At 39.7% G+C, this 25165-nt stretch overlaps 1 protein-coding gene across 1 annotated transcript in view; it reads left to right on the top strand.

The window, feature by feature from the left end:
* CenB1A (Centaurin beta 1A) overlaps positions 1 to 25165 on the top strand; it is a 316525-nt gene that overhangs the window by 37846 nt on the left and 253514 nt on the right. The window contains exon 2 of the mRNA XM_067141489.2: positions 281 to 338. Coding sequence (XP_066997590.2) covers positions 281 to 338 — 58 coding nt within the window. The remainder of the gene's footprint in view (positions 1 to 280; positions 339 to 25165) is intronic.

Genomic DNA, 25165 nt, shown 5'->3' with positions numbered 1-25165 from the left:
CACCCTGGCATGTATTGAAATAACATCTTATTTAAAGTTGTGTTGCGCCTTTGTCAGTGCCGAACCCTAATAATTACAATTATATGGCTATTTCAGGTATGATAATATTGACCATTGATTTCAGGAACATCAGGATAATGATTTAAAATGTCCATAGCCCTCAAATAACAATAATAATAATAATAATAATGGGAAGGTATTAGGGTAAGCATTCTTTCTGTGATACTTTGTGGTTTCAGTTTGATTCATCGAAATTAATATATTCTTTTAATATTTTTAGGGCAAAGCTTGAAGAGCAAGAGAATGATATTGAGCAACTAGAGCAAAAATTAGATAAAGTAAGTATAATGGTATCGTATGATTCTTTTTTTCTGGTAAGTGAAAAAAGTATACTATATTTTGTCTCCTCATTAATCATTATAGGTGTATCATTTTATTTATTTTTTATTTTTTGGGAATATTTGAATGATTCAGATTATCTGATTTGCAGTGAACTTAGTATCTCTAGGACTAGTAGAGTAAAACTTGCTCAAAGCAGAATTGCAAGGGACCAAAACAAATTTCTGAATTAGACAAGTTTTCTGCATTACACAAAACATTTTTTTTTTTTGCCTTAAAACAGTAAACATTAACTGTAAATATTATTTAGAGCTTACCTGTATCCACCTACACATGATGCTAGGCTATCGAGATTGATGTATACTGGTTTGTTCATTGTTACTGCGCTTCATTATTACATACAGAATGATATACTATTTTAGAATACTGGATATACACTCCTTAAACTTATTTTCATCATAGAACTCTTATACAGTACTTCACAACATTAAGCTTTCTTCGACAGATCAATCAAAGGAACTTGTTTCCTGTTCGTTCTAATCGTGTCTTTCTGAATGCAATCCTGAGCTGAGTACATTAGTTCAAGAAGAGTAGAAGAGTTACATGTAATGGCAAATTGCTTTACGTCACAAAAGCACTGTAGGCCTGTTTGTGGGTTCCGATCTTCTTCTTCTGCTTCTTCATCTCGTCATTCTCAGCCTTTCTCATTACTGGAAGACCTGTAGTTGATTCGAAAATGTGGTGCGTCATAAGTTCTTGCTTGACAGAAGTTTGATATTGCCGATGCTTCACTCGTTCCACCATCCGTATTATCACTCTCTCCAAACAATGACATTGATCATACCAGCATCAGAAATGCACAAATATATATGTAGGACTACATCAGTTCCTAATATTTTCTGCATTGTACAAGTAGATTTTAAAGAATTCTTTCATTTTCCTTTTCCGCGTTGAGATTCTGCATTACACAAAAGTAAGAACATTATAACTCCGTAAGCTTCGCCGGGACGGAGAAAATATTCCGTAGTGGACAAGTTTCTGCTTTATTCAAGTTCTGCTTTGAATACGTTTTACTGTATATGACAAATCAAAACTCTCTGTGGGTGGATAAGGGTGGAAAATTTTCAGGATAAGGACATTTGACAGAAGTACATGGATACAATTTGTGAGAAATGTGAAAGAATATATAGCTGGTTCTGGATGTGGAAAGAGAATGGATGGCATACAAATATGCTGTAGTTAAAATGTAAGAGAATGTCTAGAAACAACATAGAAACATGGAAAAAGTGCAAGTCTTTGTGGAATAATGAAGTTGCTTGTAAAGATAAAGTGAAAAGAGAAAAAATGGCTCCAAACTAGTACTCGTGTACAGTAGATAGGGAATTGTACATGGAGGAAAAAAAATACATCATAACAATTACGGTAGAGTACGAAAAGAAATTATAAGATGATGCGTGGAAATTCTTGGAAAGGCTAGGTCAGGTGGCAGGGAAATCTTTCTGGAGTTTAATTAGGAATCTTAGAAAAGGAGAGAGAAGGGAAATGAGTAGCATTTTGGGTAAAATTGCAGATCCTAGGAGATCTCTGGATATTTTGACAGACTTCTCAATGTGAGAGGAAATACTGAATCTCTGTTGAAGGTATGAACAACAGAGTTCTTTTGGGAGGAGTACAATGATGCCAATGGAGTTATAGTCAGGGAATTGTAGATGATGGTAAACAAACTACAGTGTTCTAAAACAGCAGGAATAGATGAAATTAGGCCCAGAATGGAATAACACAATGGATGGCAGGGATAAAATTGCTTCATAAAACAATAGGATTAGCATGGAATTTGAGTAAGATACCTTCTGACTGAGCATAAACATAATTGCACCAGTCTACAAGCAAGGAAACAAGAAGGTTTTTGCAACGACAGTAGGCATTTCTTTGATCAATATACTGAACAATGTGTTTACAGGCATTTAAAAAGTGTATATGATCTATGGTAGAAAGTAAGTTTATGGGATACCATGTCTTTTCAGACCACAGAGGGACTGTGAGGACCAGAATATTGGTTACCTCCCAAGTAACTGAGAAGTGCTGCAGGAGGAATAGGCGGTTGTGCTTACAGTATGTTCCATAGATCTAGATGTGGAGTATGATAAACAAGGAGAGAGATGTTGGCCATTCTGAGAGATTATGGGGTCAAGGCTACGTTATTGCAAGCAGTCGGAAGCATTATATATAATTTTTAATTTTTTTCATAGATATAAAATGGGACCTAAGTTGTCATCGAAGACCTTGAAAGTATCTGCTTCTTTAGGATTATACTAGCTGGTGTACCCATGCTTCGCCATGGAATTCTACATTATATACTGAATTCTAGGTTAAGTAGTTTACACGTTATGAGTAAGATTGTATTCAATTGCATAACTCTTAACATTACCCCAGAAACGTGACGGGGAATTCACTGTAGGTCTTTCCTCATGTGAAGACTGGTTAAGGGAATTTTCATTGTAATGGCAGGCCCTCTTGCCTACTATCAGTCACAATCAAGTTGGAGAGTTTTCATTGTGATGGCAGACCCTCGCTCTCCACCTCCCTTTATATTTCCTCAGAAAGACTCTTTGTGGTTTTCTCAACTAAAATCAACATAGGTTATTACAATGACATCAGTAGGAATGTCGCAGTTAAAAGCAATGCTATCATGTGAAACACTCGATCAAACGAACGGTACTACGCTGCCGATCAACAGTCCAAAGTTCCAGAGCTGGAATGACCAGGCCGTAGACAGCCGTGAACACTCCTCTGCCATTATTCCGTTAAGTGTGCACACTGTTTATTCCTGTCATTACCGCAGAGTAGGGATCGTATAGCTCAAATACTATGATGAACCAGTGTAATACATACCAGTAGTTTCAGAAAATTTATGAACCAGAGGAATGGCATGCTAAAGAAGAATGTTATCTAACTCCTCAGCTACTTCCCGCTAATATTCAGGTAGGCTGTTATACTCTGGATCCAACCATAATCCCATCTATTGGTAATGAGTGGCAGCAGAATGGTCAATGTAATGCCATTGTTGATCAATTTATTGAGCTTTCAATATTGTACCTTTTATATTTAGTTTTCCTCCGACTTTGTGATATTAGGGCATCTAATGTAAAGGGAGTCCTCCTTTCTGCCGTGACCCCCTCTTGTCTTATTCTTCAAGCAATCGTTCCTTTACGATTTTTCTCATTTTTATAATAATCTTCCCAATTGTCCTTGTCAATATAGACCAATGACCATGTGTTTTTATACCTAAAAAAATTCTGACAAAAACCATTGCCAGTTAACATGATTGAACAATATTTCTTTGTCAGCAATGCTTGCCATTGATATGGACTTAGCCACAAGAGTCTAAGTTCATCTAAATTCATGAATTCCCCTTCTCATAGTCGTCCCCCTGTGGGTGAGGGTGGTAGAATAACACCCATGGCATCCCCTGCCTGTCGTAAGAGGTGACTAAAAAGGCCACAGGGGCTCTGAACTTGGGAGCGTGGGTTGGCGATCACAAGGCCCTTAGCTGAGTCCTGGCATTGCTTCCACTTGTGCCAGGCTCCTCACTTTCATCTGTCCTATCTGACCTCCCTTGGTCAACTCTTTTTCTTTTCTGACCCCAACAGTATTATGTATGGAGGCCTAGGTAGATTTTCATTTTCATGCTCTTTGTGGCCCTTGCTTTTCTTTTCAAAGTGTTGGACCCCTTCCATTTTCTGTGATTAGTATTATATAGAGGAGGTTGATTGCCTCCTTGTACTTCCTCTTAAAACAATAACCACCACCACTCTTATCATAGTCGGTACGGTAAAACTGAATAAGACATAAATGATGGGAAATAGTATTCTCTAAAACTTTTGTTATGTAGTACTTTTTGATAGGACCAATAACATAGGTATTTAGTATTCAGGAGATGGTGGGTTCGAACCCCACTGTCAGCAGCCCTGAAGATGGTTTTCCGTGGTTTCCCATTTTCACACCAGGCAAATGCTGGGGCTGTACTTTAATTAAGGCCATGGCCAATTCCTTCCCACTCCTAGCCCTTTCCTGTCCCATCGTCGCCGTAAGACCTATCTGAGTCGGTGCGACGTAAAGCAACTTGTAAAAAAAAATTAAATTTTAGGTGCGTTTCCTCAAAACTACCATTTCATCCAGGGCGAATAAAATTATTTATAGCCTAGACTGTAGTTCCTTGCTCCTCGCCTTTACATACCGATTTTATTTAAATTCTGTTGACCCATTTTCTTGTTGCTTGGCTTTGATATGGACTTGGCAACACAAATTCGCTGGGGCTACACCTTAATTAGGCCCATGGCCACTTCGCCCCACTCGTAGCCCCTTCCCATCCGATTGTTGCCATAAGACCTATCTGTGTCTGTGCGACGTAAAGCAACTGGTAGAACTAGAAATACAAATCCAAATTCATGAATATCTCCGTTATCATATCTGGTACTTTAAAAATGTATGAGAGATAAATGATCGGAAATTTAATTCTATATAACTTATGTTATGTAGTATCTATCGATTGGACCTCTATTAACATAAATATTTGAGAATTAAATTTTAGGCCTTCCACTAAACTACCATTTCTCTCAGCGTGAATAAAATTATTTATAGCCTAGATTGTAGTTCTCTTATGTATGTGTGTACATACATACCATTCTTCTTAAATTCTGAGCGATGTACAGACAAAACTTATTTTATATACTGTATATAAACACTGCTTTTAGAATTGACCTTTAATTCAGACTTCATGAAACTGTGTACAATTTTAAACTTATAAGAAGTAATTTGTACAAAAACAAATCTACGAGTTACAATTGTCTTGGTTTGAATTATTGTAATTAATTTTTATATACATCTTCCTGATTACTTTATCTGGCTATAATCCTTCATACTTGTACTTTATCTGGAGTAATAAAGGAATCCTTTATTGCTCTTTGTGTTCTCCCTGGAGAGACCTTTTGAACTGGACTGTTCTATCTAGCAGTTTGAAATTGAAAAGGCTATCAGTCAGCTGAGAAACAGGAGTTACCTGGGATGGATGACATAATGGCAGGAACTGTGTAAACCCATCTGGTGGAATGGAAGTTGGTCGGCCGAATGGTGTCACACAGTCTTCATTCCTATGTATTAAAGGTTCACAAACTGAGTATTCCAACTACTGGATTGTTGCTGTCATCCCTCATGCCATCAGAATTATTCTCCAAGTCATTCACTGTGGACTGAAAAACCTTCAGCTGAGTAGCATTGTGACTGTATCCCAGGAAAAGGCACTCGAGTGCAAATTTTGAATGACTAGGAGATTGTGAAAAAGGCCTGTGAGTCTAGTGATGCAACCTTACTCTGCTTTGTTGATTGCACCAAGGCATTTGACTCAGTAAAATGGACACCCCTCTGGTCCGTTCTTCTTGTAACGGGACTCCTACAGCACTTCGTCGCAATTGTTGAGAGTCTTTACCAGAACAACACAGTGGCTTTCCAAGTCAACCAATCATTGTCTAGAAACTTCCGAGCAAAAGGTGGTACAAGACAGGGATGCATTCTTTCACCCATCCTCTTCAGTATCTATACTGGCCACATAAGGAGAAAAGTGTTGGAGGGCTAGGAAGGAGGTTTTCTATTGGTGGTAAGATGATCAGCAGCCTAGGTACGCTGATCCTGGCTGCTAGTGAATGGGATCTACAGATGCTTATGGAGAATCTGATGTTAACTAGTAGATAATATGGCCTGTAAATCCCCATTGCCAATTGTCCAGCTGAGACCTGGACAATCAAACAGGGAGATATGAGAAATGTGTTTTGAGATGTGGGTGTAGCGATGCATTCTCCACATTCTTCGCATTTCTTGGACTGAACACTGTACCAGTACATCCTTGCTGGATAAGCTGGATGGAATCCAGATTAGACTTCTCGAGAGGATCATCCTGGCTTACCTGCAATTCTTTGGACACATTTCCAGGAGAACGGGCACCTTGGAAAGGCTTGTGTTAACAAGAAAAACTCCCAGTCCAGTGGGTGGATCAGTTGCAACCCCTGGTAGGAAAATATTTTCATAAGGCTAGGCTTGTAGTGACAGACTACCAAACTTAGAGAAAGCAAATCAGGACAGCAAAGCCATAAAATGCCACCATTATCCTGTCAGGAGCAAAGGATTGAGGAGTGGTTTTCTCCCTATTATGTTTAATCATTTATTTCTTAGGACTTTCTGTAATGTTATGTTGAAACAGAACCTTATTTCTGGTGATTTTAAGTGTATGTAGTGTGTTTTAAACTTTAATTTAACACTAGTTATTTATTATGCAATGAAAATCTGATAAATCAGTTGCCTCCCTATTGTGCTTGGCTTTATCAAAACTATTAAATGAATGCCTAAGTTCATTCCTCATATTCTCTTCATGGTCACATGTAGTGAGAGTTATATGCTTTCTGTACTACTGTCTTGATATTGTTGAACATACTTGGGTGGGCATAATTGCTTATCCTATATCTGCTTCATTCATTCCATCCCTGACCTGGTCAATGACTGGAAAACAGGTTGTAGGTTTTCAATTGCTTGATTAGTATAATGGTGGTAGTGTAGGAGAGACTGACTTCAGTGTGAACACATCACAGTTAAAAAGCTTAAAATAGCTTTCTAAAATATTTCTCTATGGGAAGGTTGTACTAAATTCCTGCTAATGAGCAGATCTCTTATATATTTGCTCATTTAGCCTTATGCTGCACATATCTATGAAAACTATTTGAAGTTTCACGAGACCCATATCTTGGATTTTTCTCTGATAAAGTACATTTGTATCCTTGGTTCCTTGAGGTGGTGCAGCTTTCTTCAGGCACACCCCCCAATGGAGGTGAATTGCATGTACCTTTTGGCTTTTACTGGCCATCCTGTCAATCTTAAATCTCTGGCAGTACCGGAAATCAAACCCAGATCTCAGAGGACAGCAGCTAATAGCACCAGCAGTTGTTTCCTCTCTCATTTATCAATTGACATACCTTTATTATAGAACTATAAGCAGACTCCGATGGAAAGTTTTATTTCACTTCTAGATAATTTCTGCCAATTTCCTTATACCACTCAATATTTGCTATTTAAAAAATGTCCGACTCGTTGGCTGAATGGTCAGCCTACTGGCCTTCGGTTCAGAGGGTCCCGGGTTCGATTCCCGGCCGGGTCGGGGATTTTAACCTTAATTGGTTAATTCCAATGGCCCGGGGGCTGGGTGTTTGTGCTGTTCCCAACATTCCTGCAACTCACACACCACACATAACACTATCCCTCCACCACAATAACACGCAGTTACCTACACATGGCAGATGCCGCCCACCCTCATCGGAGGGTCTGCCTTACAAGGGCTGCACTCGGCTAGAAATAGCCACACAAAATTATTATTATTAAAAAGTGAGGCATTTCTGTGATGATGAAAACTGAAGCTATTTCAGTAGGCCTATGTCTTACTTTTAAACTTACATAAACAATTGAGGTGGTTTAATATAGTCAATTGAACTATAATACTGCATTGCTAATATTCATAATCTATGGATTGTATTGTCTATCATATAGCTTACTTCAATATTTTTTATTTCTGTTCATCTTATGTGAATATGCAGTTGCCCAAAAAAGGTATGAATGTGTGATACTTTATAAATTCCTTACTTTGCCGGGCTGAGTGCCTCAGACGGTTGAGGCGCTGGTCTTCTGACCCCAGCTTGGCAGGTTCGATTCTGGCTCAGTCCGGTGATATTTGAAGGTGCTCAAATACGTCAGCCTCGCGTCGGTAGATTTACTGGCACGTAAAAGAACTCCTGCGGGACAAAATTCCGGCACCTCGGCGTTTCCAAAGACCGTAAAAGAGTAGTTAGTGGGACGTAAAGCAAATAACATTATTATTATTATTAAATTCCTTACAGGTTGACTTTTCTCAGAAACAATTGAACCTAGAGATATAATGGTTGTTGTGGGTATCTGCAGGGTTTGTATCTACATGGGAGGTGAATTATATTTTGATAATAATTAAAATGATGTTTGTTAAAATCTTAAATGTAAGGAACATATAATATATGCTCTCATTCTTTATTTTAGAGCGACTATACAATAATTAGCTTTCTAATTATGAAGTCATGCATTATCATGGGGAACAAAAACATCTTTTTTGGGTCATGTCTGGAATTTTTAAAACTGATTCTGCGTATATTTGCACTGTTGGTTCCAAAATGCTGTCCATTTCGTTCTAGCAGCTCTAGTTTTTTAAGATATTGTTTATTTTGTGATGATGTTTTAATTTATTTCCACCAATGTTCATTTATTGTTTCTACACATTATACATTTGCATGTGTAAATTACATGTCTGGTATGTTTTATTTCTTTGTAGTTGTATAAATGGTTCATAACAAAGAAAATTTATTAACAATCCTGATGTTTATTATTACACTGACTGACAGTGACAATGCAACACCAAGGAGGAGTGGTTCGAAAGGGATGAAAGTTGGGGGAAAAACAGAGATGGCACGGATGAATAATTGATGTTTATTTCAAACCGATATGCAGGTTACACAATGCGCACGGCATCGACTCAGTAGGATGTAGGACCACCGCGAGCGGCGATGCACGCAGAAACACGTCGAGGTACAGAGTCAGTAAGAGTGCGGATGGTGTCCTGAGGGATGGTTCTCCATTCTCTGTCAACCATTTGCCACAGTTGGTCGTCCGTACGAGGCTGGGGCAGAGTTTGCAAACGGCGTCCAATGAGATCCCACACGTGTTCGATTGGTGAGAGATCCGGAGAGTACGCTGGCCACGGAAGCATCTGTACACCTCGTAGAGCCTGTTGGGAGATGCGAGCAGTGTGTGGGCGGGCATTATCCTGCTGAAACAGAGCATTGGGCAGCCCCTGAAGGTACGGGAGTGCCACCGGCCGCAGCACATGCTGCACGTAGCGGTGGGCATTTAACGTGCCTTGAATACGCACTAGAGGTGACGTGGAATCATACGCAATAGCGCCCCAAACCATGATGCCGCGTTGTCTAGCGGTAGGGCGCTCCACAGTTACTGCCGGATTTGACCTTTCTCCACGCCGACGCCACACTCGTCTGCGGTGACTATGACTGACAGAACAGAAGCGTGACTCATCGGAGAACACGACGTTCCGCCATTCCCTCATCCAAGTCGATCTAGCCTGGCACCATGCCAGGCGTGCACGTCTATGCTGTGGAGTCAATGGTAGTCTTCTGAGCGGACGCCGGGAGTGCTCAGTGCAGGCCTCCTTCAACCAATCGACGGGAAATTGTTCTGGTCGATATTGGAACAGCCAGGGTGTCTTGCACATGCTGAAGAATGGCGGTTGACGTGGCGTGCGGGGCTGCCACCGCTTGGCGGCGGATGCGCCGATCCTCGCGTGCTGACGTCACTCGGGCTGCGCCTGGACCCCTCGCACGTGGCACATGTCCCTGTGCCAACCATCTTCGCCACAGGCGCTGCACCGTGGACACATCCCTATGGGTATCGGCTGCGATTTGACGAAGCGACCAACCTGCCCTTCTCAGCCCGATCACCATACCCCTTGTAAAGTCGTCTGTCTGCTGGAAATGCCTCCGTTGACGGCGGCCTGGCATTCTTAGCTATACACGTGTCCTGTGGCACACGACAACACGTTCTACAATGACTGTCGGCTGAGAAATCACGGTACGAAGTGAGCCATTCGCCAACGCCGTGTCCCATTTATCGTTCGCTACGTGCGCAGCACAGCGGCGCATTTCACATCATGAGCATACCTCAGTGACGTCAGTCTACCCTGCAATTGGCATAAAGTTCTGACCACTCCTTCTTGGTGTTGCATTTGCTCTGTCAGTCAGTGTACATTTGTGGGGAGTTCACGTTCTTCCAGTGGAGATAAATTATAACGGATTTCGTGAAAGAGCCTATTTTTCTTACTTCAAAATGAAACTGGGGGTCCAAGATAAGTCATGGGCACCACATTTCTTGTGTAAAATGTGTACAGAGCACCTGTGACAGTGGACAAATGGACAGAATGAAGTTTGGTATTCTGATGGTATGGCATGAACAGAGCTACCACACTGATGACTGTTATTTTTTGTTTAGTAAATATAAAGGGGTCCGCCTCTGTGGTATAATGGTTAGCGTGATTAGCTGCCATCCCCCAGAGGCCCGGGATCATTTCCCGACTCTGCCACGAAATTTGAAAAGTGGTACTCAACTGAGTAGAAAGGGTTTGATTCCCACTTCAGCCATCCTCGAAGTTGTTTTCCTTGGTTTTCCACTTCTCCTCTAGGCAAATGCCAGGATGGTACCTAACTTAAGACCATGGCCACTTCCTTCCCTCTTACTTTTCTATCCCTTCCAGTCTTCCCATCCCTCCATAAGGTCCCTGTTAAATAGCAGGTGAGGCTGTCTGGGCAAGGTACTGGTCCTCCTCCCCAGCTGTATCCCCCCGACCCAAAGTCTCATGCTCCAGGACACTGCCCTTGAGGCAGTAGAGGTAGGATCCCTCACTGAGTCCAATAAAAAAGCCAACCCTGGAGGGTAAACAGATCAAGGAGGAGAAGAAATATAAAGGGCATGAACGGGAAAAATCGGAGTCAGTGGAAGTATCCTGAGTTAGCCTCTGCGAGACGCCCTATTTCACATTCCTAAGAGATAACCTTGTCCAACTTACTCTAGCCTTCCTGAACGTTAATGAAGCGACAGATGAATCGAATAGTGAGACAGAGGCTGTGATGAGCAACATGATAGTGATTTGTGCTTCGAAAGGTTTCAGTCAGGCTCATGATCTCGTTAGTAAAGAGGAAATGGGTAAAAACTAACTTAAAATTAACAAGCTTTATCCCAGAAATACTTGTTAATCGTAATGAAGTAATTGTGTTTCTTTATCTGCGTTGTAGGATTAATTTCATAACCTAATATGCCATAATGTGAGAAGGAGAGCTGAAATGAAGAAACTAATACCATTTTCAAGAACACCTCAAAAAGGGACTAATATCTGGGACACCAAAATTCATGTTCCCCGGTGTTGTTGTCACTATTGAAGGAATTTATCTTGCAACTTTTTATTATGCTGGGTTACAGGCATATCACATAAGAATGAAGGCGTTGAAACAACCTGAAGAAATTGAATGTTTGAGAGTACCTAACTGAGGTTATAGGGAGTAGTGTAAATGAAGTTCTAATTTTTATAACTACGTAATTATGTAGTCCAGACATTTCAGGGTTAAATAAAGACTTCCAGGTGTTCCCAGTTGCAGAATTATTTGTATCCTAGTAAATACCTCTTGGAACAAAGGCAGTATTAAAAACAAGAACCCTAGAATACAGTACAGAATTCTTACCTCGAAAAGTTTTTGCCGTTGGTATACAACCTGTAAAGGAATAATTGAAATTAAAAATGCTGTATTGACTGGTGTGAAACTGATAGTACATATTTGGCCGTTTACCAAAAGAGCATAATTTAAATATTGAGAGTGATGCTTTCATGGCCCATAATTGTAGACATGATGACAAGCTTTTGAGCTTTTGCTGTGTCGAAAAAAGGTGAAATTCCTTATGTTTCGCTGTGAAATTTACTCGGTTTCTTCAGAAGAAAATCACGTCTCTTCACAAGCAAGACTTCTCTAATCCCACACAATGAGCCCTCTTGTGACGAACAAGAGTACCACTTACTGTAGATCAGTGGTAAAGTATTCTTAAATTCAAGCCTTCATTATTAAAGAAGTATTGCTCGTGAACAGATGAGATTTTCTTCTGAAGACGCGGAGCAAAGTTCTCTATGAAACATAAAGATTTTCACCTTGTTTCCTGATGTGGCAAAAGCCCCAAAGCTTATTATCATGTCTAGCATAATTTCAAACTTTCTAATTCTACTGAAGCATTTATTCAGATTGTTTCCTTGTATCCAATTAGTGAAGTGGTCATTGTGTATCTATCCACTGAAGAAGAATCAGGAAGCATTTTCAAACTTAGTCTTCAGATTTTATGGAGTGTACTTTCTTTAGTATATACCAGAACTGTATAGCAGATGGGAGATATTCAACTCTTTGATGCTTAATTTGTAACCGGGTGAGTTAGCCGTACGGTTAAGGGTGCGTGACTGTGAGCTTGTATCCGGGAGATATTGGGTTTGAATCCCACTGTCGGCAGCCCTGAAGATGGTTTTCCATGGTTTCCTATTTTCGCACCAGGCAAATGCTGGGGCTGTACCTCAAGTAAGTCCATGGCCGCTTCCTTCCAACTCTTAGGCCTTTCCAATCCTATCATCGCCATAAGACCTATCTGTGTCGGCGCAACTTAAAGCTACTAGCTTTATTTGTAAGTAATTAATATTGTAATGCCTGTGTTTGATAACTTTAAGAATGCAATTTGTATCCCATTGTGCAAGCATGGTACTTGACAGTGTAAAGGCTGCATGGTAATTCTGAATGCCTCAAATCGCTTGGTAGCATGATATTGGAAACAGTGTTGGACTGGAAAATTCTCTTTTTGGTCTTTTATTGATTGGAGTCCGACTTGTTGGCTGAACGGGAGGGTTCCGGGTTCGATTCCCGGCCGGGTCGAGGATTTTAACCTTAATTGGTTAATTCCAACGGCACGGGGGCTGGGTGTATGTGTTGTCTTCATCATCATCATGACGCGCAGGTCGCCTACAGGCTTCAAATAGAAAGACCTGCACCTGGCGAGCTGAATCTGTCCTGGGATGTCCCGGCACTAAAAGCCATACAACATTTCATTATTGATTGGAAAGTGTCAAATGTACAGAATTTTTTAAACTTGCTGTGCATTACTTGAATGTCATGAGTTAAATGGTGGCAGGTAGGAAGAAGAACCTATTAGTGAAGTATGGTATTCACAAAACCTTCACCAAGTAAATTGGCTGTGCAGTTAGGGTCGCGCAGCTGTGAGCTTGCATTTAGGAGATAGTGGGTTCAAACCCCACAGTTGACAGCCCTGAAGATGGTTTTCCATAGTTTCTGACTCACACCAGGTAAAATCATGAGGCTGTACCTTAATTAAGGCCACGGCCGCTTGCTTCCCACTCCTAGCCCTTTCCTATCTCGTCGCCATAAAATTTACCTGTATTGGTGCGACATAAAGCAAATTGTAAACAAAAGAAAAATCTATACCTTCTCACTCATGGTAGATTGCTGGTAGCAAATAGAGCATGGCTTCTAATGCGTCTTTAATTCTGCAGTCGACATGCTTCGTGCAAATAAACCTGATTGAGAAATGGTGCAATGAGATGGTCTTTGATCTTTAAAAATTCAGAATTGTTTAACAATAAAGGTTTTACACACAATACACCTCATCTTGATTCTGTATTGACATACATATAAAAATTGACTCCTGAGAGAAAATTGTATTTTAATCCACCTTTCAATACAATATTGGGAAAACGTGACACTGTAAGTAAATAATGAAAAGCATTTTTATCACATGTACATGTTTCGGTCCTTATTAGACCATCTTCAGATGGCTAGTAAAATTGAGAAGAGGCATTAATAAACACAACTGAAAAACCATGAATAAGATACGAAAAATGATGATGTGTTGTGAAATTGGAAATTCTTAAAAAAATAGCGTGACGGTTTTCAAAGTCCTCTTGTGACACATCTTAATGGTAAATTCACACTGTTCGAACACAAATATAAAATGATCATGTTGATGAAGTCGTATCGTTGAATTCTTGATAACATGATTAGAGGGATTGTTTGTTGTGTTCTATTTGTAAAAGGACATATAGAACAGAACACACTCTGAGGGAGTGAAGGATAGGGAGTGATTAACTGTGGCATTTTTGTGATAGGTTGTCTTTTCTCTCACAAAGTCATGTAGTTTTTCTTTTCCAGACTCTTACAAACAGAGGAACTACTAGTCAATCTGAACAAGTGATTTTTTCGTGCTGACATTTCATCGTAAAAGCTCCATGCAATGAATGTAAGGGTCCACCACAGTTAAACTAAGAGTAGTTCCCATACTCAGCCTAACATATTCAGTCCATTTTACTAAGAAAACTATTCCTTTTAACATGTTATCAGTAATTCAACAAGACAACTTTGTCACCATTTGTACTAGAACAATGTAAATTTAGCATTAAGGCTTGCAACAAGAGGACTTTTAAATCAGTCACACTATATTTTTAATGAATTTTTAATTTTACAACACATCATCATGTTATGTATCATATTTATAGTTTTCTAGAGTGTTTGTTGATGTCTCCTGTCAATTACTAGCCAGCTGAAGATGGTCTAATAAGGACCGAAACATGCACTGGTGATAAAAAATGCTATCGAGCTCGATAGCTGCAGTCGCTTAAGTGCGACCAGTATCCAGTATTCGGGAGACAGTAGGTTCGAACCCCACTGTCGGCAGCCCTGAAGATGGTTTTCCGTGGTTTCCCATTTTCACACCAGGCAAATGCTGGGGCTGTACCTTAATTAAGGCCACGGTCGCTTCCTTCCCACTCCTAGGCCTTCCCTGTCCCATCGTCGCCATAAGACCTATCTGTGTCGGTACGAGGTAAAGCAACTAGATAAAAATGCTTTTCATTATTTACTTACAGTGTCCGTTTTCTCCAATATTGTATTGAAAGGTGGATTAAAATGCAGTTTTCTCTTAGGAATAAATTTTTATAGTAAAGCTTTTTGCAATAAATCATCCGGGTTTAAATGGTTTTACTCGGAGAATATTGTGAATATTTTGTCTTAATCTGAGTGGCAATCTGTTTCTTAGCGAGGAAGATAATTACACCAATAGCTGACCTTGGAGGTGCTTGCTAGTTGCTTGGAAATTGCTTACTAGTACTGTAGTTTCACTTCCTAATCAAAATGAGTTTTGTATTATCGCTATTTGTTATATATATTTATGGATTTCTGATTGCTTCTTATTGTTCTGAACTTTGATTGCTTGCTATAATAAACCATGGGTTTAATTCTTCAGATATTTATGGATTTCTTCTAACGTGCAGCAACACATTATTTGTTTATGAAATTAACATTTCTTTTGCGCTCTTGATAAGAAAAATTGCTTAATACCATGCAAGTTATATTATTATATTATTTTCCCATGGAAGTCATATTAAACTTACCGTACTTTAAAGGTAAGTTGAAACCTCAAACCTTCATTTAAAATTTATTGCTGGAAGATTTTTCATTGCAACAGTAACCCGTGTTTTCATAGAATACTGAAATCATGTCTACTCCTCCCGGAGAAGGTATCTCTGGTAACATGCAAGTTTTTATTTCTGAGAAATTGGAAGAAATTAGACCTCAATTTATCGTCACCGTAAGACCTATCTGTGTCAGTGCGACGTTAAGCCACTAGCAAAAAAGAAAAAAAACACCTCAGTTTATTTGTTGAGAATCTGTACCGTAAATCAGTAGAGGGATTGATTGACCTTTTCCGATGACCGCTTTGTTTGCTGCTGTGGATTTTTAAAGCTTTGGACTGTTTTCTTTCAAATTATTGCGTATATATAACATTGTCACTACCTAGTGGAAGAAATGTTCATTTATTTCAAAATTATATATAATTTGATCTGATTAGGTTAACTTGAGATTATAAGAATACTTGTCCGTGTATCAAGGTGCTTTTCATCCCTCCTCCCCCCTACATATTGGATCATAATGCTTCTTGTTTCTAATGTCATGTTTTTCTTGAAGGTATTTTGTTTGCTGTTTACGTTTTCAGAAGAATTTTCTTGTTTCTGTTCTAAAATTTTCACATGATCATGTGGGAGATTTGCTGGTGAGTGGAATTCATTGTAATGTAGAACAAGTTCAGTGATCTGTAAAATTGCATTGTTTTCTTTTTCATCTTCTTATATATATCATCTAGAAGCATACATTGGAACCTTCTGATTTTGTATATACTTTTGTATCTGAGCAGTAACCTATAATCCGCAGTAGAAATTTTACGAAGTTCTGAGATGTGACATTCTAATCCCAGCACTGACTGTAATCCTGAATTTAGATTTCTCCCTTATCTTTTCTTTATCATTTCTCTTAAATTCTGGGATTGTACCTTCTTTCAAATTCTGGGCCACCTAGAGTAATCTGGGGCCCAGTTAATTACACCTATATAATCCTGCAGTTTCTCCATGCACAAGGGTTGATGACTAAAGATTCTCTAAAGATAATTCACAGCTTAGGTATTTATATCACTCGTGGTCGTGGTGAGGATTAGCGGAGCTTGAATCTCACCTTATGTTTGAATTAGCATATGAGAACCTCTGGTACATTAGAACTGTAAATGATTGTGTGTTCACATACCACATTACAAGTATAGAACTGTTTATAAGATTTATTGGTTTGTGTTTGTATCGGTCAAACTGGGTGGAGAAAGAATACGAGAGGTACCTATACTTTACTTACGTAGGTGATTAAACTCGCCACCAGGGACGAGGACACAAGTTTTCTTACTTCACTGAAGTGACATTGGCATGTGTGACCAAATATGAAATAAATCTCCATTTGAGAGATTAAGATCTTTAGAAAGCAAGATCAGCTGTTCCTAAGAATATATAATTGACAAACAGTACTGGCATCCTTTAGCAAAGATTGTATTTTGCAGTTAACAATATTTGTTGATTACTTTTGGCCTACAGTTTTGAAAGAATGTGGTGCAGAGGAGTTGGTTTTAATTTAGTCCATCTGTGCCTCTTGTTTCTTACTGAAGGTGGTGCACCTTCAGTGTTGTATGCTTATGAGATTCCAGGTGATAATTGAAACATTTCTCTCTAGTGGTAAGAATTTCATGAGTTGAATTTTACTCAATCGTAGATTGACTTGCTTTTGTATTCCATAGAATTTGATCATCAATTTTTATTATAATGTATAAAACATGGTCATCTTCTACATTATAGTTGAAAATTATGAGAGCTTTGTTCCTACACACTGTTTTTGTAGCAAAGTGCTCTACTATGTATTGGCTTCCTGTGATCACTGAAGTACACCTTTGGACAGTGACTAAAGTTTGGATTGCTATTTTTCAAGGTCACCTGTGTCCACCTTCAGCTACATTAGTGTAATTTTATATCAAATGCTTTTATAAATATTTGTATCTAATGAAGTAATAATGTCTGCTAGAATATAACAACATACGTTAGGGTCAGTAAACTTTCATATTTGTCTGATCCATAACAGGTAATTATTCTCACTGTTGTACTTCATTCGACTGTTTCAAGACTAATTATGCCCTCCCCATTTGTATACTATTTCTTTCAAATCTGTCATCTGACATGGGTATTGTTATGATGTTAGTCACTGGTAGGCTCTAACAAATAAAATATTTTCTCTGGCTTGAAACTTTTGTGGACAGTATGACAAGGGAGGTTCTTGTACCTTTAGAAATTGGCTGTAGAGAAGTTGAGATCCAGAGTCAGGGTCGTTCGACTCCTCTTTACCTGGAATAGTTTCTGTTGTGTGTGTTGGTAGTTTGTTCTGACATTCTAATCTCTTGCTTAGATAAAGGAATTGACTAGAGGTGGGAATTACATATGTTAGGGCAATTTAAGATCCAGGTTGTTCTCTGTTACCAAAGATGTCTCCAAACTTTCATCTTTCCTTGTTTGTCAGTTTATATTGTTATTTAGACCTTGGTTCTATGACCATCACCGTTATATTTCACTTTTTTCATCCTTTTCTCTTTTCTCCAACCCACTATGGTTTCTTGTAGAATCTTGCAATATAAATGCTTGCTTGTTATTGTAACTATAGTGGATATAACTTAGTGAGCACCGGGCAAGTTGGCCATGTGGTTAGGGGCACGCAGCTGTGAGCTTGCATCTGGGAGATAGAGGGTTTGAACCCCACTATCGGCAGCCATGAAGATGGTTTTCTGTGGTTTCCCATTTTCACACCAGGTAAATGCTGGGGCTGTACCTTAAGGCCACAGCCACTTGTTTCTTTCTCCTAGGCCTTTCCTATACCATCATTGCCATAAGACCTATCTGTGTTGGTGCAATGTAAAGCCAATTGTAAAACAACTTAGTGAGCCGTGGTAGTGTGTGTATTCCATCTTTATTATTTTTTCGAAGAGAGCGAGAGAGAGAGAGAGAGAGTGTTTTCTTTCTTTTTTTAGCATTCAGCTCAAAGGCTGGTTTCATCATCGGCAGCTCTTCAATCAGCTGTCATGGCCTAAGCGCCACTAAAGAGGCATAATAGGTAAATGATGAGTGAGGTAGTTTCCCGTTGCTTTCCCTACCAAGCCAGAAGTTATTGCATATCAGTCTGCCAAGCCCACAGAAATGCGAGCACCATCTGACCTTATGAGCGACATTTTCACATCATTCATAACAGGGACTGGCTGCATAAGGAATGGACTTATCAGTTATTATCATTGCTCATACCTCAGTCAATATCATATCATCAAAGCCAAGGATGAGATTGAGACAGGTAAATAAAACTAATTTGATATAGCCCATACCAGAGGACATAGTACCCCCTGTGGGTGGGGGACGCAGACGAAGAATACACCCATGGTATCCACTGCCTGTCGTAAGAGGCGACTAAAAGGGGCGACCAAGGGATGATCAAATTAGAACCATGCTACTTCTTGCAATTAGTACCACCACGTGGGGAACACCATGGGTCGCTTATACTTGCGCGTAGTACCACTATGTTAGGTACACAATAGGTTTGTGATTAGTAGCAAGAGAGTGCGTTGGCGGCTTTTACAGTACCTGTGATTCGTACCCCTATATGAGCAACACCATGGGATTAGCGACACCATGGTTCTGCGTTGCCTATGCTTAGTACCCACTCTGTGAGGGACACCACGGGATAGTGCAGGTTCCTGTGGTTAGTCCACTTCTGTGAGGAGCACCATAGGTTTGCGTTGCCTGTAAGTAGCGTCGCAATGTGCAAAACACCATAGTTCTGTGTTACATGTGCGAATTTCATTACCTGTGCATAGTACCATACTGTTTGGAATACTGCAAGTCTACGCTACTTTTGATTAGCACCGCAACATGACACACAGCATGGTTCTATTTTAATAGTGATAAGTACCATTATGAGGGGCCGATGACCTGGATTTTGGACCCGTTTCGACTACAAGCATCATCAAGTCAGTATTGTGTTTTAGAAGCTGTCCCTTGGTCAGTAATACTATAGTTTAACACTAAGTTTCTGGGAATGTGGGGCATTGCGGGTCGGATCCACTGATTGTTTTAACTTCATGTCCATCCATTCATTCTTCGTCCTCACGTTTTCGAATTATGGTCAGTGGATGATTATGGATTTTTAAATTGTCATACCATTTCATCTCATTTCGTACTATTAGGGACCGATGACCTAGATGTTAGGCCCCTTTAAACAACAAGCATCATCATCAGAAGACATAGTAAACACTAGGTCTCATCAGCAAATTGTTCTTAATGAAGCAATTTAAAATTAGAGTTGTTGATAGCAACCAGTGCAAATCTGACAGTCTGTCAGTTTGTCAATAATTGATATTATATTCTAACACAAAAATTCTTCTACCTCAGACTAAAGCAAGTGTCTGTAAAGTATAGGTTTCCATATGATTTAAATATGTAGATGTATGTACGAAGTTCGGAAAAGCATGTTGTGAAGTGTTCCTTCCTTTTTATTCTTTCCTGTTTCACATATTGGAGTCAACTCCATCAGTTCCTTCCTATCTTGAGAAATCCTCAGCCAACAGACAAAAATCCTTTGCATATAAATGGTATTTAGTGATTGTGGAGTGACTTGAATTGTGATGTCAGGAGTAATGCTTGTGTTTATCTCTGCAATGTTGACAAGATTTGTACGGTCCTTTCGATGGGACCATATTTTCACAAGATGGTCATCCATGGTAATCCAGAACTGAGATTCATTGCTGAACATGATTCAATGCCATTAATCATCAGTCCATGCCTTCCAGTTTCAGCACCACCTCAAATGCACCCATGTCTGTTCAGGTGTGAATGGCAGCCTGTGAATAGATGATGTACTGCAGATCAGCATTGAGTCTGAGTTGACATCCAAGCTGATCCCACGTTTTATTAAGGACAGATCTTTGGATCCTGCTGGCCGTAGAAGTACCTGAACATGATGCAGGCAATTCATAGACGCATGTGTCATGCCTGGACAAACATTGTCTTGTTGAAAGCTATTCCAGGACACTGTCTTATGAAAGGTAACACATGAAAACGTAGTATGTCACTGATGAACCTGTACTATTAGGGTGCCCTGAATCAGTGGATGAGCTCTAAGTTTGGCTGATGGCGGTCTTCAATGCATGGTGCAGGATTACACAGGGTGTAGCGGTGTCCACCATTCCTTCTGTTTTTTTTTTTTTTTTTCAGTTGAACTGTGCACTACAGTCAGTACCAATTACCTTTTTAACGAATGTAGATTGTAACTTAATTCACTTGTATATTTCCCTTCCTAATGTCTGTCAGACTCTTCAGAAGTACTAGTATACATCACAAACTGACATAAGTGTGTTGCTGGACTTGCTTAACATGAATGTGAAAGAATAAACTTCGTCTTGCAAACCTGATGAAGGAACTTCCCATTGCTCAAAATGCCCAGGTTTTTTCGACTGTAGTTTTTGAAGTCCATTTGCCTCCTTTGCACTACCTAAAATTCAAGAACACAAACCAGTATTTAGTATTGTTCTGTAGCTGATAGGTATGCTTTTTGTGGTTATGCCAAAGACATTTCAAGATGCATTACTTTCCTTACCTTGTGAAAAATTATGGCATAAGCCCTTGCCCGACTTCACGCCGTCTGATGCAGCATGCAAAATCGTGCATGCTGTTCTTATTTATATCTCAAAAAGTAATTGTCCGATTTTGAAAATACTTACATATTTGAACTTGTACGCAATTGATCTTTTAGGCCAGCTGTATGAATTTGTGCCGTTCTATTCAAAAATATGGAGTTAGTATCAATATCTCGGTTATTAATCACCCCATGAGACTAAGTAGCACGTTATATTATAAGGCCCAGGGTACCATTTACGAATATGAAAACAGAATGCCGATATCTTTAATGGTTTAGAAGTTATTTCTGTGTAACATGTTAGGTGAATAACCCTGTATATTGTATTTCAGTCTTCTGTATTAGAATATTCTTTGCTCATCGTTTTACTTCCTTCATACTGTAATGAGTTAGCGGGGTAGTATGATCAATTAACACTAGACTGGTAGCTTCAATACTAAGATTTATTAGCTACGCACTAAACTACACAAGACTACACACAACCTTTGCTCATAACACAGACTTATGCAGTTCGCGCGCTCTCTCTCCCTTCGTTTCTCACTTGTTCTCACACTACACAGTTTTACACTCGCACACAAGGTCCCGCGTCACACGGCTACACGTTCTCTCCTTCGCCGACAGTCCGCACTGTAGCACACTAGTCCGATAATCATGGCAGTTCACATACTTCACTACACTGGCAGTCGCTCACGACTGAACCACACCAACTTCTAACTCAGTCTAACTCTCACTAACTGCAGGTAGGTTGTTCCTCTCTTATATACCTGCGCTGGCTCTTTTAGAATTGTCCGGATGCTGGATGGATCCAGGAACATCACGAGATGGAACACTCGAGATTAATCGTGGAGTCATTTCCATACTCCTCTGCTACAGGACCGCAAGCGGAAGCGAGTGGGGCTTGCCTAGCCTTAAGCGCTACTAGTGATTGGCGCAGTTGAAGCATAAGGGGTGGGTCTATACGGTGCCGGGCCGGGCCCAGTGCCAGTTGACATGGCGGACGCTATGACCATTACAATACATTCTCTGCCTTGGATACTGTCTTCACAATGGCTCTGTATAGAACCACAGCAGTACATTCAGTAGAGTTTTGTTGTCTCTCTCCAAATGATCTGTGGTCTCATTGAAAAGCTGGAGGAACTCGATAACTTTCAGCATGAGTTGTCTATCCAGTCATAACATTTTGTCCAAAATCTGCCATTCCTTTTCTGTTGTTTATTTTGGATTTGATTTGATTTTTTGATTTTTGATTTGTCAAAACTGCTACAAGTTGGTCACATTGAGTGAAGATGGATGTTAAAATTAACACCTAAGTGTTCCACCTAGTTTATCTCCTGTGCATGAGACTCCAGAAATTCTGTGTTGAATGTATGTCACAACAGTGTTCTAAGTGCAGTGCATGGTATTTTTGTAAAATATCCGTGAACCTCTAAAACTAACTTTGTATTTGACCCCTGGTCAGTTACAAGTGCAACCCTCTGAAGATCAGGCAGTTGGATACCTAAATCATTGCTTTGTTTCACTATATCTACAACTATTACTTTTCCTAATTTTTAATTCATTAGTAAATATGCTCATAAAGAGCATCCTGATTTTAATATGGTAGTCTTGTATATGATGGATTGTTGATGACAGGTAATGATTATTTTTAAAATCATCAGTTCACGTCTGTAGTAGCTGCTCATGAATTGTTTTGGATAGCTGAAATAACCTCAGGAGTAATCGCTCGACGAATGACATGCTAATTCATGGCTGCGTCACGCTACCATAGTGCGGTGGGGTAACACCTTGGATGCAGTTGGAAAGCCTGCCTCATGTCCTACATCAGTCATTTCGTGAGCTACTATCTTAAAGCCTTGTCCGGCCCCTGGTGTAGGGGGCAACATGTCCGACTGTCACACGGCGGCCCCGGGTTTGATTCCCGGCCGGGTCAGGGTTTTTAAAATTATAAATGATTAATATGCCTGACCTGGGGACTGGGTGTTTGTGCCATCCTTAAGGTTCATTTCCTCACATTCAACACTCTACACTTCCGCAATTCCAATTACACGCAGGTTCATATCATATGGTGCAAGTAGGGGCAAAAGATCTCTATAGGTCGATGCCCCGAAGAAATAGCATTTAAAAAAATAAATATCTTAAAGCCTGCAACTCTCAGAATGCTGTAAGCATGCAAGTCCAAAACACACATTTTCACATATGTTTCTTGTTATCCTGTGTTTTATAGCCAGTCTTGGACTGGCATTATAGGTACCAGCAATCTGACTTTCAGTTACAGGTTTGTTTTGCTGATGTACTGATGATAAAGTTCCTTGTATGTTTTGCAAAACATGTTTTTTCACCTTTATCATCAAGAATGATATAAAATCTGTCCCATACCTTGCTCTTTCCCTTTGTATTCTCTGTTAGAATATAACATTTCATCCACTGTTGTGATAATTGCTCACAGCACTGGCAAGGACCACTAAGAAGGTGGCTGCTATGTTAGGTATTTATGTGTGTATTGCCCCTTATCAGCTGCTTACCTACATAACCGGTGTTCGTGTACTGACAACGTATTAGTTCTTTTACTAGTCCCCAGGGAGCTGTACATGCAATTCCCTTACTGGCTAATGCTCACCCTCTGAATAGTTAGGTTGTGCACCACATACATGATTTACCCATGCTCATCTCTCACTTAGTGATTCCCATGAGGTACTTTCACCCCATCAGTACAGTAATCAAAACTGAGAGAACTTTTCCTCTTTGTGAAACTTATAAACTGATGAAATTCATCGAGCAGTTACTCCTGAGGTTATTTCAGCTATGTAAAGTAATTCATATACAACTACTACAGATAAGTGGACTGATTATTTAAAAAGGAATCACTACCTGTCATTAACTGTCCATTATATTCACTACTAGCATATTAAAATCAGTGTGCTCTTTGAGTATGTTTCCCAGTAGACTAAAAGTTCGGGAAAACATAACTCACCTCACATGCTCACTTTCCATTGTTGATACCAATGTGAAAAACTACCACCCTCTCCTTTACCATCTTCCTTCCCTTGTATTTTCCTCACCCTTTGTCTTTAATACTGCTACCCTGGTTCTCTTTCCTCTACACTTTCCCCATGTGCCTAACAAGGGAGTACTCTATGACCAGACCATCAATCACCTGACTGGATCCCCTCTTCTCCTGGTCTCCCAATCTTCCCTGACGACTGGTGAATCTATTTCCACCTTCCTCTTTCTATTCTCTACTCTGTTTCCCCCTCCTGTTATCAAATAATTCCTTGACAGCATCACCCCTTCCAGATCTGTACACCCCAGAAATATCAAGTTGCCCATTATCTTCAGAGATGAACCTTGTACCTAGAATTTCATGTTTCTCATCCTTAATTTTTTCACAGCTTAAAAATTCTTCCTCACCAGTGTGAATACTCCTCACTTGAATACTATCATTTGACTGCCATGATTCAACTCCTATTACAATATCTGGTATATATATTATTAAATTAATCTTATTCCTTACCTTGTAATACTTCTGCAGTTTAACGGTAACAACTTCGTTATCCTTACTTTGTTATCCTTACTTGACTTCAGCTCCCTGTACTCTTAATCAGCACTCCCTAGTTTACTCGTTTCCTGAATGTTCCTCCAATACTTATCAATGCAGTTCAAGTAAAGGCCATCTGAGTGCAGATTCCTATCTCCTACCTGCTCTGTGGGATCTACAAATCTCACTCACACTTTTCCACATACATACTTCATAGCCTCATTTAAATTTCCGATCACCCTTTGTTCAGTATCCTCCTACACAGTATCCCATTGTTGAGTCTTCACTCCCTGAGATTTCTTGTGTGCAGCCATAACCATATCCCCTATATCCCCAACTATGTTGGTACCAATTCCTTCTCACCTTACGTTGTTGCATCCTACATGAAAAACTAACACCTTCTTTGTACCCTCCTCCTTCCCTTCTACTTTCTTCAACATCTGTTTTAACTTAATTCCTGAATAACACTACCCTGGTTACTTTTTCTCCATACACTTTTCCTTCCCTCCTGGTCTCCCGTATCTTCCCTGAT

The sequence above is a fragment of the Anabrus simplex genome, chromosome 2, assembly GCF_040414725.1.
Source record: "Anabrus simplex isolate iqAnaSimp1 chromosome 2, ASM4041472v1, whole genome shotgun sequence".
In the NCBI taxonomy this organism is placed as follows: domain Eukaryota; kingdom Metazoa; phylum Arthropoda; class Insecta; order Orthoptera; family Tettigoniidae; genus Anabrus; species Anabrus simplex.
The sequence above is the reverse complement of the archived record's forward strand: the minus strand, read 5'-3'. Positions and strand labels throughout refer to the sequence as shown.